This window comes from Simochromis diagramma, unplaced genomic scaffold, assembly GCF_900408965.1.
Source record: "Simochromis diagramma unplaced genomic scaffold, fSimDia1.1 OVJJ01000602.1, whole genome shotgun sequence".
Lineage (NCBI taxonomy): Eukaryota > Metazoa > Chordata > Actinopteri > Cichliformes > Cichlidae > Simochromis > Simochromis diagramma.
In genome coordinates, this window is record NW_024387040.1 from 8,597,232 (window position 1) to 8,610,703 (window position 13,472).

The window sequence follows — 13,472 nt, forward strand, 5'->3', positions numbered from 1 at the left end:
AGTCACTGGAAAACAGTGAAGATATTAAATAAACTTTATTTTCAGTATGTAATCATAACAAGTTCTTTGACTAATATATTTTATCTTAATATCTAACATTTTAACTTCCATGATGTTCTGGTTACGTTTTTAAGATAAACTTAATATACAGAGCTGTAGTATAGCACTATTTGGGATTCACAAGTTACATGAAAATACCCTGCCTTCTTTCGAAGGGCTCACTGGAAAATCTTCAAGGTGATGATGTGTATTGACATTAATTTATGGCATAAAATGTATGTGGATATCTACTTTAAGTACTGTGGATGGGAGAAACGACCTACTTGTTAATCTCCAGTGAGTGCACGCTGTATCTGCTCTCAATTTTGTACTTGCCAGGGTTGGCAAGCGGATCAAGCGCCACATTGTTTTTGTACCTTGAAAGACAAAAAAAGTTTGAAAAGAATAAAACAAAATCAAGCGAGAAAACATAAAAAACTAGATGGATCTAGATGGAATGGATAAAGATCATTTTTTGAAAGAACAGAGAGGAAAGACATAAGATCGTGTAGTTGGTGACCTACCAGACGACCCGTGGGTCGGGCCACCCACTGACAGTGCAGTGCAGCCGCACACACTGTTTCTCCCACACAGTGTGGGAGCGAGGTTTAATCACAAACTCTGGGGCGTGCATCAGGCTGTCTTCGTTCATACGCTTGAAGTGTTCCTCGTGTTCATGGATCTAAAGATAGAGCAAATCACTCAGGACAGTTTTTACCTTCTACCAACCACAAACTGCTCCACATTTACCATTTTCTTGTAGATACATTTAAATAAAACCAACACATCTACTTTAGATATTATCTTCACACATTACAACTGTAAGGATGTGTTCTTCCTTAGTCCTGTGAAAAGATGAGGTGTTGAGGTCTTGTCTGTTTGTTCACTATCCAGTATCTCAACACATAATACCACCAATGAGACACTGCTTCCCTCTGTCCGAAGAAACGTGATCTCCTGAAGAATTTGTCACCCAGTAGTAAGGCTGTGCGGCAGGGGAGGCATATAAATGCAGTGAGGGGGTAAGTGTGGTTTTTCATGATGCTCTTTGAATGGCTGGGTACCAATTCACATAATCATCCAGGCACATAAATAACTTTCTTGTGTAAGGGGTAGTAATAACAACCACTTAGCCACAGACACTTTACATTCCCAAGCACTGATGCAATCAATCATGGTCAGTTTTGCTACAATAATTAAATATTGTTGTGCTTTGTGGCCTGATATTGGCATTAGAATATGGATTTATTGTGATATTATAATAGAGGATGATCTACTATGGTCCCACAAATAATGAGCAATAAAAGCACGATATATAAGCACAGATGAATGGTGCAGATGATTCATTTGGATTAAGCATACTTCACCTATCTTGAGTTTCTTTGGAAAACCTTTTAACTAACAGCCAAAATCTTTTTTTTCTTTTTTTAATCACATTATGTCAGTAAAATATAACTCAACACAATGGAAATGTTATACTTAATTGTTACTCAGTAGTTTAAGGACTACTTCACCACTACCCCATGTTTCCTCTGTTATGCCAAGCAATGCGAAGAGAAGAAGAATTAGCAGTTATTCAGTAGTTACTCATTACTTAACCACTATTTAACCATTAACTACCATTTTTGTGTTCTCTTAAGTAAAGTGAAACCTGATAGTAAGTACTATTAGCTTATAATTATCTAAGCAGAATTACAGAATTATTCACTAATATACTCCCCAGCGACTGAGATGGCTGTACTGTGATTACAAAAGTACAAAAGCAAATTTGGCATGTCCTAAAGTTTACTGTAACATCACAAATACATAATGCTCATTTGTGATATCAAAGCTAAAGCCTAGCTTATACTTGGACAGCTTCCTGGTGCATTCTAATGTAAATTCTCCAAAGATGTCAACGTGGTCACAAAAAGTGGGCAGGCATATAGACGTCCGCATAGACCCTTGCACTCACCATTTGACGATGAAATTTGCATCACTCTGACCAGAGTGGACCTGAATGGGCCCCAGCAGACTAACAGAAAGTATAATCCAGGCTCAAGAAACATTTTTCTGGGCTTTTGCAAAAGATATGTGCCATTATAATGCCACACAGGCATTTCTTTGACCCACGATACACTCTATGACCCTGTTATGTACTATGATACGTGCCTTAAATATGAGAAGTGAGTCTGTAATGTCAAGAAGAAGACTGATTTACAAAAAAATAAGTATGCAGGTTTTTGCAAGCGCATACAAACAACCAAACAGACCAAACCTAAGACCCGTTTCTGTGATGTAAAATTCTAAGCAGTTCTCCATGTTTGCTTTAAAACTTTAAAGAACAGCACGGCTGCCCTGTGTGATCTCAAAACAGTGAGAACTGACCCTTTTATTCAGAGTGATGCGCTCAGCCGACTCGCGCATGGTCTCCTTCCTGGAGATGAGCTCAGACCTCTCCATCTCCAGGCCACTGGTGAACAAATCCCTGCGGGCCATGTATGCAGCAGTGTCTCTCACTCTTGCTTCCTCTGTATCTGAAAGTCCTGTAGCAAACTCTTGACTAGGAGGCAGCAAAGCAGAGCCAGGGATGGACGTGAAAGCAAGGCATGTTGTTAAAACTTTAGGCTGTTGAAAAGCAATCTTGGATTTCCAGTTCTACATAGAGGGATAGTTATTACCTGCCCCTGAAGATAGGCACTACATAGCCGATGATTTGGTTGTCTTTATCCACAGCCAAGTAAGTTGGCTTGGCTCTCTTGGGTGAGGGGCTTAGTCTGCTCTCCTCCAGGCCAGAGTGCGAAGACACGTTAAGTCTGAGACATACAGAGTACCATCAGCCTGGCACACAGCCAGACAGTGCAACCAACAACATGACAGAAAAACGTGGGGACAAAGCCAAAGTCAGGGGTGGATGAGATGTGGATTAAAATTCAGTTGGAAAGTAGTGGAGATGGTTTAGTTGTAATTATTTTTTACAGCTTTGCACACCTCAGTTATTAAGTTTTCAACATCTATAACAACCATATGATGTGAAAGACAATACTGACACCGCTAACGACCACTAAAAGGAGCCAGTATTCGGTCATTAACAGATGAGTGTCCTTCATCTATGATGGTATCTCAGTGCATACCAAAATGTGAAACCCAGCTGTCCTACTGACTTCCATACTACATTTCATGTTTCTCTAAGAAAGATTTGGGGCAAAGTGAGAAATCCATCTTTAGTTTACGTAGAGCTCACAATCAATCAGTGGCCCAGTGGCCTAATGGATAAGGCATCAGCCTCCGGAGCTGGGGATTGTGGGTTCAAGTCCCACCTGGGTCGTAATCTTGTTCTGTAATGTTTATGCTAGAATGATTTATTACTGACAAACTGCTTTCAGGAAATGACTGTGGCTCATAGGGTGAAATATCCTGATGTAGGTAAGGAAATCTGTCCAGTGTCAACACTATAGCTTTGAATAGTGTTTGAGGATTCACAGAATGGCATAGCAAGAAGGGCAGTAGGACAGCTGCCCTCATTTTTCCTATGTCTATCTGAGTCAGTGTCCCTTTACCTCTGACCATTTCCAAGATTTTAATTGGAAAATCTCATAGAATTTGAGAGGGTGTGATATGAAGATTATCCCATATTACAAGAAACTCCTATAACCACATAAATGCAATCCTATCTTTGCCATAAAAGCAATGCTCCCTGCCTCCCCTCAGCACTGATCTGGGGTCTGGTGAGCTGCCTGAAGGGAAAGATGAGATAGTAAAATCTAAGCCCTCTGATGTGTTCACACTCTCCAGGCCAGAGTATTTAAGGATTTGCCAGATACCCTAATAGATAGGCTCACTATGGGAGCTTTGGTATTCCCTGGATAGAAAAGCTCAATATACTCCAAACTTTAAATGTCAGGAAATGTGAACTGATGACAAATCAGCAGCTCATGAACAGCTATCCTTTAGCCTCTTAAAAATAAAGAGAAGCTGCCAAGTTTCCCACACTCACTAATTAAAAAGATTCACGGCACAGTGGATGAGTTTTCAAACGGACAAGACTGATAAACTATCTCTTCTTATTTTCATCCTAGTATGATACACAGGTCAAGATGCTATTTCAGTCAATTTATATAGCATATAGCTCTAATATAACATAACGTTGCATCCTTTCTAACGAATGCCATTCCTCTAAAGGTGACAGAAATTCCTGTAGCCCTTTTAGACACATTACTGTGTTAAAGGTAAGACTTGGTCAACATGCATGAAAACAAAGGACATCTGTCAGGCTACATGCACAGGGCTTCATGCAGGTCTCAAAGCTGTTTTCAATCCTCAGGTGTGTTTGAGGGGCGATCAAGGTGAAAGAAAACTCATGGGGGAGTAAGATGGTTACTTGGTGTCAAGGAAAGACGATCCCAGAGTTGTGTCAGGGAGGTGATCTCACAAGGGTGATGGAGGTGAACTTGATCAGCTGGGGTGGGGTAGGTGTTAGGGAGGTAGTAGGACTTTCCTGTCATAAAGAAAAAGGATTGATGAAGTTGATCCACCTCCCTTTCCTTCTCCTTACCCCCTGCTCCTGGTGGCGGCAGAGGCGCTGCCGCTAGCACTGTATCTGCTGCTGGCCTGGTACTGACTCACTTTAGACTGAGTCTCCTTGCTACGGTAGCCGCGGTCATAGTGGAGATGGTGCTTCTGGTAGAACGGTATAGATCCAGACATGCTGCAGGCCGCTCCTCGCACGAGCCCTGAGTTTCCGAGTTTCCGAGTTTCTTCCTGTCTATCTGCTTGTCTGTCAGGTTAGTTAGTGGTCAAGAGCATGTGGATTCACTGTCAATACAGGGTAGGTTCACAGCAAGCTTTTTGACTCTTTTTGCTGAACATAAATAGTTAATCTAATTGTCATAGTGGAAAAAATTAGACTGTACTAAGTGTACTAAAGGTATGATGGCCAAAAACTACAAATAGTTTCTTGATCAACAAAGACAGTTTAAGGGAACCATCATAAAACCTTTCAAATCAAACCTGCAACATCAGCTACAAAGACATGATATACAGTTTCAGGCAATCAGGCACTTTCTCGGCATGCTTACACAGACATATGCAACAACTACAACCTTGCATATCACATCTTACCCCCAAAGTAGTCACTTACTCTGGACAAACTCTCTCAATTCTAAGCTTTAAATGAAAAGATGGTCCAACTCCACACACTCTTAAGTTTGATATCCCAAGCAAACCCGCAGGTAGGCACGCACACGGCTGCGGTCTACACAACAAAAATAATATTGGCCTTAGTCAGAGTCCAAGCAGCAGTCACAGCCTTTTATGGTGAGAGTGGAGATAAATATAGCTAGGAGCAGAGCTGGGGGGCAAGTCAACTCCCATAGTGCAAAACATTTATGGGTGCAGGTCTCTGCCAGTGGGCTTGATATGCAGGTAAATACAAGGCTAGTGTGTGAAGTTTAAATTGCCAATTAATGTCAAGGTTAAATTGTTAATATCACTTTTAGTGTTGCATTAAATCTATATATATTTTTTTTACATGTTTTGTATTTATGAATGCTGCTTATTTATATTTGTCATTTTTAAATATTTACTACCACTTTTTTTTTAAATTGAAATTGTGCCACACCACCAAAGCACCTCATCAACCAGCTTTTCCTCGAGGCCAAGCTTCCCCAGAGGTTCCCAAGGTTTTTCAGTATTCTTTAGTCAGTGTCTGATAGCTTCTAATTTTGTTTTAAGTCTGTTAAGACTGTGATGGCTCAAAGCCCAAAGTGTGGCATTGCTGGTTAGCCTCCAGCAGCTTTTTATCTTGGCTTTTGACTGTAGCGGTCTCAGCTGTGACCGTTGCTAACTTTAGCAATGCTATTGTTATGCTCATTGCATACAACAAATGCCAGTTAATGTCTCTTTGTCACTCTCTCTTTCAGTGTCACTGTCATTTGGAGAAGTGCATGGGTGTCTCCTCTTGGTCACTCTGCTCATAAACAGCTACTAAGAAGGTCAAATAAATAAAACTCAGAATCCAGCGGCTAATAGAGCACATAAACATAAACTAAAATGTTTCTATTTACATGCAAATATAGTGAGCTTTACGTCATTTGCCTGGTGGAGATAATTTGAGCTCTATCTGTGTTTGGACTTTGTTCTGGAATTTGACTTCAGGTCAAACATCTGACAATTTCCATGGCAAAAATATCATGTCAGTGGGCACTTCAGGGACTTTTGTTCTGACCATTCTTTCCTTTTTGGCTCTCACTCATCAGTGTTCAACATAATACGGTCAGCAATCAGCATGACAGCATACCTTAAACATTATGGCAGCAACATGAAGTGTGAGCCCATTAAAAGAGATAAGCCCACCTCTGTACACTGAGGGAGCTAATACAAGACATTAAGCAGGGTCACAGTACTTCATTCTGTCTAATGAAAATAGCTTACCCACTAAACAAGCCTCCAAGGTGATAGATTTGAACTGGTTGCATTAACTGAAAAACAAGGGAGTTGCAGAAATCATCAGATAAACAGCAAGTTTGTCTGCGACTGGTTTCACGTGTGAACATCCAGCTCCAAATCAAATCATCAAATCAAACACAACTTTTCATTATGCATTAAATCAAAGTTCAAACCAATTAACATATTGTTTCAATTTGCCTAGTCTTAATCAGTTTATTAGAACGTGTGTGTACAAGTGTGTATTTCATCAGTGTGTGCTGTTTAGGGAATCTGCAGATTTTCTCTTTTCAGTCAAACTTGTCTTGTTTACTTTGTATTGAGGCCTCAGTTTCAATAGAAAACCTCTCAACAAAACAAAGAAAATTACATTTCTTTTTTCATTTTAATGAACTGAGTGCTAATAACAAGGTAGATGGTTTCTCTCCTTTTTAGTCTAGATGATGTGATGTCTACGTTTTTCAAAAAAGAACTCAAATTTTGATGTGTCTCAGCACAGAACTGTTTGAAACTTTCACATAATTTGGCTTCTTTGCACGATAAAGTTTGATTCTGCATTTTAGGATGGCATGATCTACTGTGTGCACAGACACAGTTTTCTGGGCCAATGTTCAACACAGGTCTATAACTGAGCTGATGATACAACCATTCACACCTGCAGTCAATTTAGAAGCTCCCGTAAACTCAACATACATGTCTTTGTACAGTTGGAAGAAGTGTGAGTACCTGAAGAGGAAAACGTGCAAAACCAGCATTTAAAGACCCGACCATGGCAGCAGATCCATACCCAGAACCTCCTTGGAGCTAACACAGTGCTAGCCGCTGCTCCACCATGCCACATATAAATTCATAGTTCATATTCATATTTTCTTAAGTATTCAAACAGTATGAAAATCCCTCCATTGTTGGATTCATCTGGCTTGCACAGAACTGTTATAGTAATTTTTTTTCTAATTATCCTTTTACATTATATTCTACACACAGACCTTCAACATCCCCTCCATACTCACCAATGCTACATTTTAAAGCCGCTGTGTTACACCAGAAGCTACAGTAAACTGCATAATTAGTGCGTATGACTGAGCATCAAAGAACAGCATGTAGCTGCTCAGTATCTCCTACCAAAAACATCCAATCTATCTATCAGGACTATCTAAATAGCCCTGAAAATAAGCCCCATTCACCAAACAGCTGCCACCCACAGCTGATAAACTCTTCCTCAAAATACTAGCTTGTTTGAAAGTTTAAAGTTTGTATTGGCACAGTGAAGTCCCCATGGTATATGAAGAGTATCATAGGCCACATAAATATGTTTTACAGTATACAGTTGATTTTATCACCTTATTGAAACAGTTTGCACTTAGTTATTATGACTGTAAGTAAAGCACAAAACTGGTAAATATTATTGACACGTTTGACCACAAAGGTGTAGGTGTATTCAACTCAAGGTTACAGTTTTGAGGTTATGGTTAGCTCTGGTGCAATGGTACATTATACTGAGAGGTTTTTCTAGTGTTGTGTGGGGTTCCCACTTCAAAAACAGAAATGATTTGCTTAACCACAATATTACTCTGACTCACTAAGATTTGAACAGAAAGACAGTTCACAGCAATGAACTGAGTTTAGCTGTCCAGGAAATTCCCACTGTATGGATATCAGGGGATCTGTTGAGGCTATTTTTAATCTTCTGTGTTGTGCTGCATCAATGCTTTGAAGCTATATAAAGTTCGGAGATATGAACATATTCAGTTCACACGAAGTGACACTCTAAGAAAGGCAAATAAATATCTCAAGAAGTGTTTAAATATGCATGAGAAGTTTCATGTGTAAGTAGCAGCCTCTAGTGGTTGAATGCAGTACTGCAATTCTAAGTAAAAATAAATAAATAAATGCAAAACTTAAAATACAATCGTAAAATATTTTCCAACATTAATTTTCTCTTTTCATTTTGAGTGGCTCGGTTGTGTCTCTCCTAAACACAGAGGAGGAGTAGAAACTAACAGTTTGGTATCTATATGTATAATTGTAAAAGTCTGGTTATTGTAAAATATATAAATATTCATGAGTCATGACACTCATTTTGTTATCAGCTTTGAAAGTGCAGTGCTAAAGGTAAGTGAACCATGCACAGTTTAAATTTGTTGTAGCTTTTTTTTTTAGATAATTATTTTGTAAACAAAAATAGTTTAACTACTAAAACTACAAATTAAGTGTGGCATACAACGAAAAAAATGATTTTACTGTTACTTATCTTCTGTAACCGGACCCACTCAATGAGCCACATTCCCCTTTTCAGGCATGCCTGGGCAATGCGTTCATGAGGCAGCACACAACCATATGCTTCACCTCTTTGTATGTTTGAAGCTTTAAACTAGGCTTCTTCCTCTGGCTTTGCTGCGAGTAAAACTTTTTCCAGTGTGAAGCTGTTTCCCTAACACTGAAAGTGATATGACAGGTGGACAACAAAGGCAGACGTGGCCTGTTTTAACTGTGAGTCAATAGTTCCACGTGTTGCTTTTGAAGCCCTGCAGCAGTAATCCTCTGTTTACAGCAATGACTGTGGTACCAACTGTTGTCTGACCCATCGTCGGAGAAGTCGGACTATAATTATCCTCTATGTCAACATTTCTTCATTTTGTTTTGGTTTAGTATTTGACTTCCTTCAATATTTCATTATCTTTTCCTGTTCGATTTACCTATTCAAATCTTCAACGAGGACGTTCCCAGGAAGACATCATAACATATTCTTCAACAATAAATAACACGTAAACAACATTAAAAGCCCAATGATAATGCAACAAAGGAGAATCATAAATAACAAATGATCAGTGTCAACGTAGTTTAGTTATGAGGATGACCCAAATATGACTAAATTTCTGTTTTTCCATTAAAGGAATGAATGAAATCAGCTGTTAGAAACGTGTTTAAAAAATACATTAAAGATAAATTTATGTGTTGAATAGTTTAGAAAATAAGAGAAACGTTAGAATAAATAAAATATGGAATTTAAAAACTTCCATCCTCCCACGGGGATCATTGAAACTACACACCTTTCCTTAATTGCTCATCGCAGGGAGGATGTATGTCTCTATTTCCTTAAAAGGACATATCCTTGAAAGTCAATGCAGGCAGAGAGTGGAAGTTACAATTACTCCAAAGAGGGAAGTGTTAAAAATTATTTTGTATTTTATTGCTAATAATGCTAGAATTATTTAGATATGTTTTCAAACGGAGTTTTAGACAAGTTATTTAAGAATTACAATTAGACTGAAACATGCAATTAATTCCAAATGAGAAATAATGGCTTCATTCTTGACCGGCACCCCCATAGTTCTTCATTGGTTTGGTCTGGTGTTCTGTACGGAACCCAGCAATATTATGAGGAAGTGAAGGGCGGTGGTTGAGAAAAAGAACGGCACAGGGCTAGTTGACGGTTTTCTGGAAGTTGTCAGGTAAGTCTGTGTTTATATCTTATTTTAAGAGCTATTTAGTTGCATTAAACACACTCTGATATATACAAAACACGGATTTAATCCCGCTGCTAAAACTTCATATCTTAAAAGAAAACGTAATATGTTGCTCGCTCGTTGGTAGCCTTGAAAACACAGCTAACAGTTAGCCGCGTAGCTAATGGCTCTGTTACGAAATTGGTCGCAAGTAAAGAAATATTTTCAGCTAGTAAATCCCGCGGTTAGCTTTCGTGAGTTGAAAATGTGTTTGTGAATTGGGTTATCGCCAGTGACTGTTGGGTATTTCATATAAATTATGATGTTGGTTAATACAGGCCGCAAACCAGAAGAGTGTGCAGGTACGGTCAGCTTTTTAAATCATATAAATATCGTGTTTAACTTTTTGGCTTATTCGAAGTTAATTAATGTCAATTGTGCATTTGTATGACCGCTGGGGGGAAGAAAACATTTAATTAAAAACGCGTAAATATGATATATGCGTAAATCAGCTTTAGTTGTTAGTCAGTCGACACAGTTAACCAACAATCACCAGCTGTCTTCAGTCAGCTTTTCAGATTCATTCTCAGTAGGCGTAACATTTGTCATTTTATTCTATTTTTTTATTTAATAAGTTATAGGGTAAGACGTTGCTCATATTTTCTTTCCTTTTTTGTTGCACTTGTCAGTGTTTCAGATAATATCAGCCCACATCACTGTTTTTACAGGGCATCACATGCATAGCGAGATAATACTTGCTGCCCTGAGCTGGTTGAATCCATTTTCCATGAGCGCAGAGCAGCAAAACCCAAAGTGTCTGTCAACATAAAGATGTTAACGTGGGGACAGTTCAACTCTTTATTCAAGACTTTGCCTGATAAGGGCATCTGTCCTCACATCGGTAGTTTTCCTACCCTCTTTGAAAGCAGTGAGCTGATCAACCTAGAAAGATGAGGAACATTTCCATTTATAGCTCAGTGAAGGACACCTCACTGGGGATTCGCTGCCAGAGAATTATATTACCCTGCCACTCATGTGTGGATGTGACTGACAAACTCTTATTTTGAATAATGGCATCATCTACTTTGATCTAAATGCTGAATTGTGCTGCCAACTTTTGTCTGTCTTGTGGTGTTTTCTTCCACATTGTGCCTTGGCAAATGATGCTGTTTCCTGTAAATGGGGAATAAGTTGGCATTCATCCCTATAACATTGCATCCTGATTGGAATTCTTGAAGTCTCTTCAATCAAATGAAAAGTCTTTTAGTTTAGTCTTATCAGATGTAGAAATCAACCCAACCTAAATCAGTTTCCAGTTTGTGTTTCTCAGTAGTTAATCAAATGGAGCTGTAATTCAAAAAGATGTGTAACCTGATGTCTGTTAATTTCCACAGAAACAAAACATTCACAATGTCTAGCAAAAGGGCTAAGGGAAAGACCACGAAGAAGCGCCCTCAGCGCGCCACTTCCAATGTCTTCGCCATGTTTGACCAGTCCCAGATTCAGGAGTTTAAGGAGGCCTTCAACATGATCGACCAGAACCGAGATGGGTTTGTCGACAAAGAGGACCTCCACGACATGCTTGCCTCGCTGGGTGAGTAAAATTCTCAGACGTCTTAAGGAGGTCTAATGTATGCCATTCATGCTCTGTTCGTATTCATTTGGGTGTGTACTGATGTTAGCTGTGCTTAAACTGGTTCTACAGGCACACGTATTTAAATTTGCTTTTAGCTGTTAATAAAAATAATGATTGCCTCTATCATTTGAGCCTTTCAGGTTTATGAGTAGAGAAAAGGTGCTCTTCATAGATCTATACTGGTTCATTAGAAGAAAATGGTGCAGTAACTGCTGTGTGACCTGTTCCTGCCAATGCTGCTGCTATGCAGGGTTTCCACCCATGTATTTCAAGCTCCTAAACGGAGCCGCCTACCCAGACTAATGTCTGAAAACAGCTGGTAATTTTAAGCTTGGCTTTAGGACGAGAAGTACAGCTGCTGTTTAATATACCTTTTTATTTTAACACATTCAGTAAGCTGTGAAAGGGTTAGAACTGCTAAGCAAAAGACCCAGGCAAATGTTACAACTTATTACTCTTTTACTCTTGGTCTTATAACTTGTCCGGCAGAAACCCTACACTTAAAAGGCTTCACTCTGCTTCTTTGATAGGAAGCACAATGAAAATAATAATGGTTTGAAGCTGGGATTAGCTGCCTGAAGTTGCTTTATAGAGAATTAAACACAGGGCTCTCAGTACAGAGAACATTGAAGGCAGTAAGATGTTTGCCCAGTTTAGTTTTGTTCCTATTAGGATAAGAAGTTGTTTGAAAATAGAAAAGTCTCCTCTGAATTCAGTTTGCATCACATATGTTTATCTACACAGGCAAAAATCCCAATGAGGACTACCTGGAGGCCATGATGAATGAAGCTCCTGGGCCCATCAACTTCACCATGTTCCTCACCATGTTTGGAGAGAAGCTCAATGGCACAGACCCCGAGGATGTGATCAGGAATGCATTTGCTTGCTTTGATGAGGAGGGGACAGGTAACTTCCTGTTGGTGACCCACAGTCTCATGGGTTTTTTTTTTTTTTTTTTTTTTTTTTTTTTTTAATTTAATTTGAAGAGGGAACTGTTGCAGTTTCTTATCTGATTTTGACCATTATCCACTTCAGGTTTCATCCAGGAAGATTACCTCAGAGAGCTGCTCACAACAATGGGTGACCGGTTTACAGATGAGGAGGTGGATGAGCTCTTCAGGGAGGCCCCCATTGACAAGAAGAATAATTTCAACTATGTGGAGTTCACACGCATCCTAAAGCACGGAGCCAAGGATAAGGACGATTAAGGAGCTACACCAGCGTTCTCTCTGTGCCCTCCACCTCTCCGTCGTCAGCTAGATCACCATGCTGCATGTCTCAACTCCAGTTTAAACCCTATTTTAAACAAACCAAAGCAATAACTATCAACACGGTTTGCTGTGAACTTCCAGTATTGCCAAATTTACACATCTTAGAAGAAAAATCGGAATAGTGTTGTTTTGTCATGTAAAGATGTGAAGTGGCAGCACTTGGAAAGCTCTAAGGAAATGCATCTTTGCAATTCATGTGATTGGGTTTAGCTGAGTTTTTACATTTTCTAATATAAACTTTTTAAATAAAAGCCCTCTATCAAGTTGTATTTTGCTGTTTCCCTTCCATAAATGACAACTGAAATAAGTGTTGCATTATTTTGTCTTTATTTTATTGCCTGGGGTGAAACAAAATTCTTAAGCAATAGATTTTTTTTATTTTTTTTTATTTTTTCCCTCATTGGGATTTTTGTCAAGTCTCTACAAGCCTGCTCTTCCTCCGATCCAATTCAATCAGCATGTGCAGGCTAGCACTAGGTGATGTTTGTGCAAAGTCCAGTGCACACAGTAAAATCTGACCTTTATAAAAATGAAAGGAAAACTGCTCAGTACATACCTGCATGCTGTCTGCTTCATATCAGGGAGTGATCTAGTATAATAAAAATGCTTATCTATGAAACGTATACAAAAGGATGCTAACCTACCAGACGAGAAGGA

The 13,472-nt window shown here is 39.1% G+C and overlaps 2 protein-coding genes and 1 non-coding gene across 13 annotated transcripts in view; 2 read left to right on the forward strand and 1 right to left on the reverse strand.

Annotated features, from left to right (window-relative positions):
• The window catches only part of myom1b (myomesin 1b), a 28,647-nt gene extending 23,351 nt beyond the window's left edge, over nt 1-5,296 (reverse strand). For 6 of the 11 annotated variants that reach the window (XM_040044172.1, XM_040044173.1, XM_040044174.1 and 3 more), the window contains exons 1-6: nt 5,159-5,290; nt 4,574-4,795; nt 2,700-2,834; nt 2,407-2,581; nt 564-721; nt 324-416 (exon numbers count right to left, since the gene is read on the reverse strand). In XM_040044172.1, coding sequence (XP_039900106.1) covers nt 324-416; nt 564-721; nt 2,407-2,581; nt 2,700-2,834; nt 4,574-4,725 — 713 coding nt within the window. In that variant the 5' untranslated portion in view covers nt 4,726-4,795; nt 5,159-5,290. Of the gene's footprint in view, nt 1-323; nt 417-563; nt 722-2,406; nt 2,582-2,699; nt 2,835-4,399; nt 4,517-4,573; nt 4,796-5,139 lie in introns of all 11 variants that reach the window. The other 5 variants (XM_040044179.1, XM_040044171.1, XM_040044177.1 and 2 more) reach the window with 5 other exon arrangements.
• On the forward strand, nt 3,274-3,346 carry trnar-ccg. Its single transcript has one exon. It is a non-coding gene; the product is annotated as a tRNA-Arg (tRNA).
• Nucleotides 5,297-9,782: 4,486 nt separating the features above from the next.
• LOC120741257 (myosin regulatory light chain 2, smooth muscle minor isoform) lies at nt 9,783-13,123 on the forward strand. Its single transcript, XM_040044033.1, has 4 exons — nt 9,783-9,914; nt 11,303-11,502; nt 12,289-12,450; nt 12,580-13,123. The coding sequence occupies exons 2-4, from the start codon at nt 11,319-11,321 to the stop codon at nt 12,750-12,752; spliced, it is 519 nt and encodes a 172-aa protein (XP_039899967.1). The 5' UTR covers nt 9,783-9,914; nt 11,303-11,318; the 3' UTR covers nt 12,753-13,123.
• The last annotated feature ends 349 nt before the right edge of the window (nt 13,124-13,472 follow it).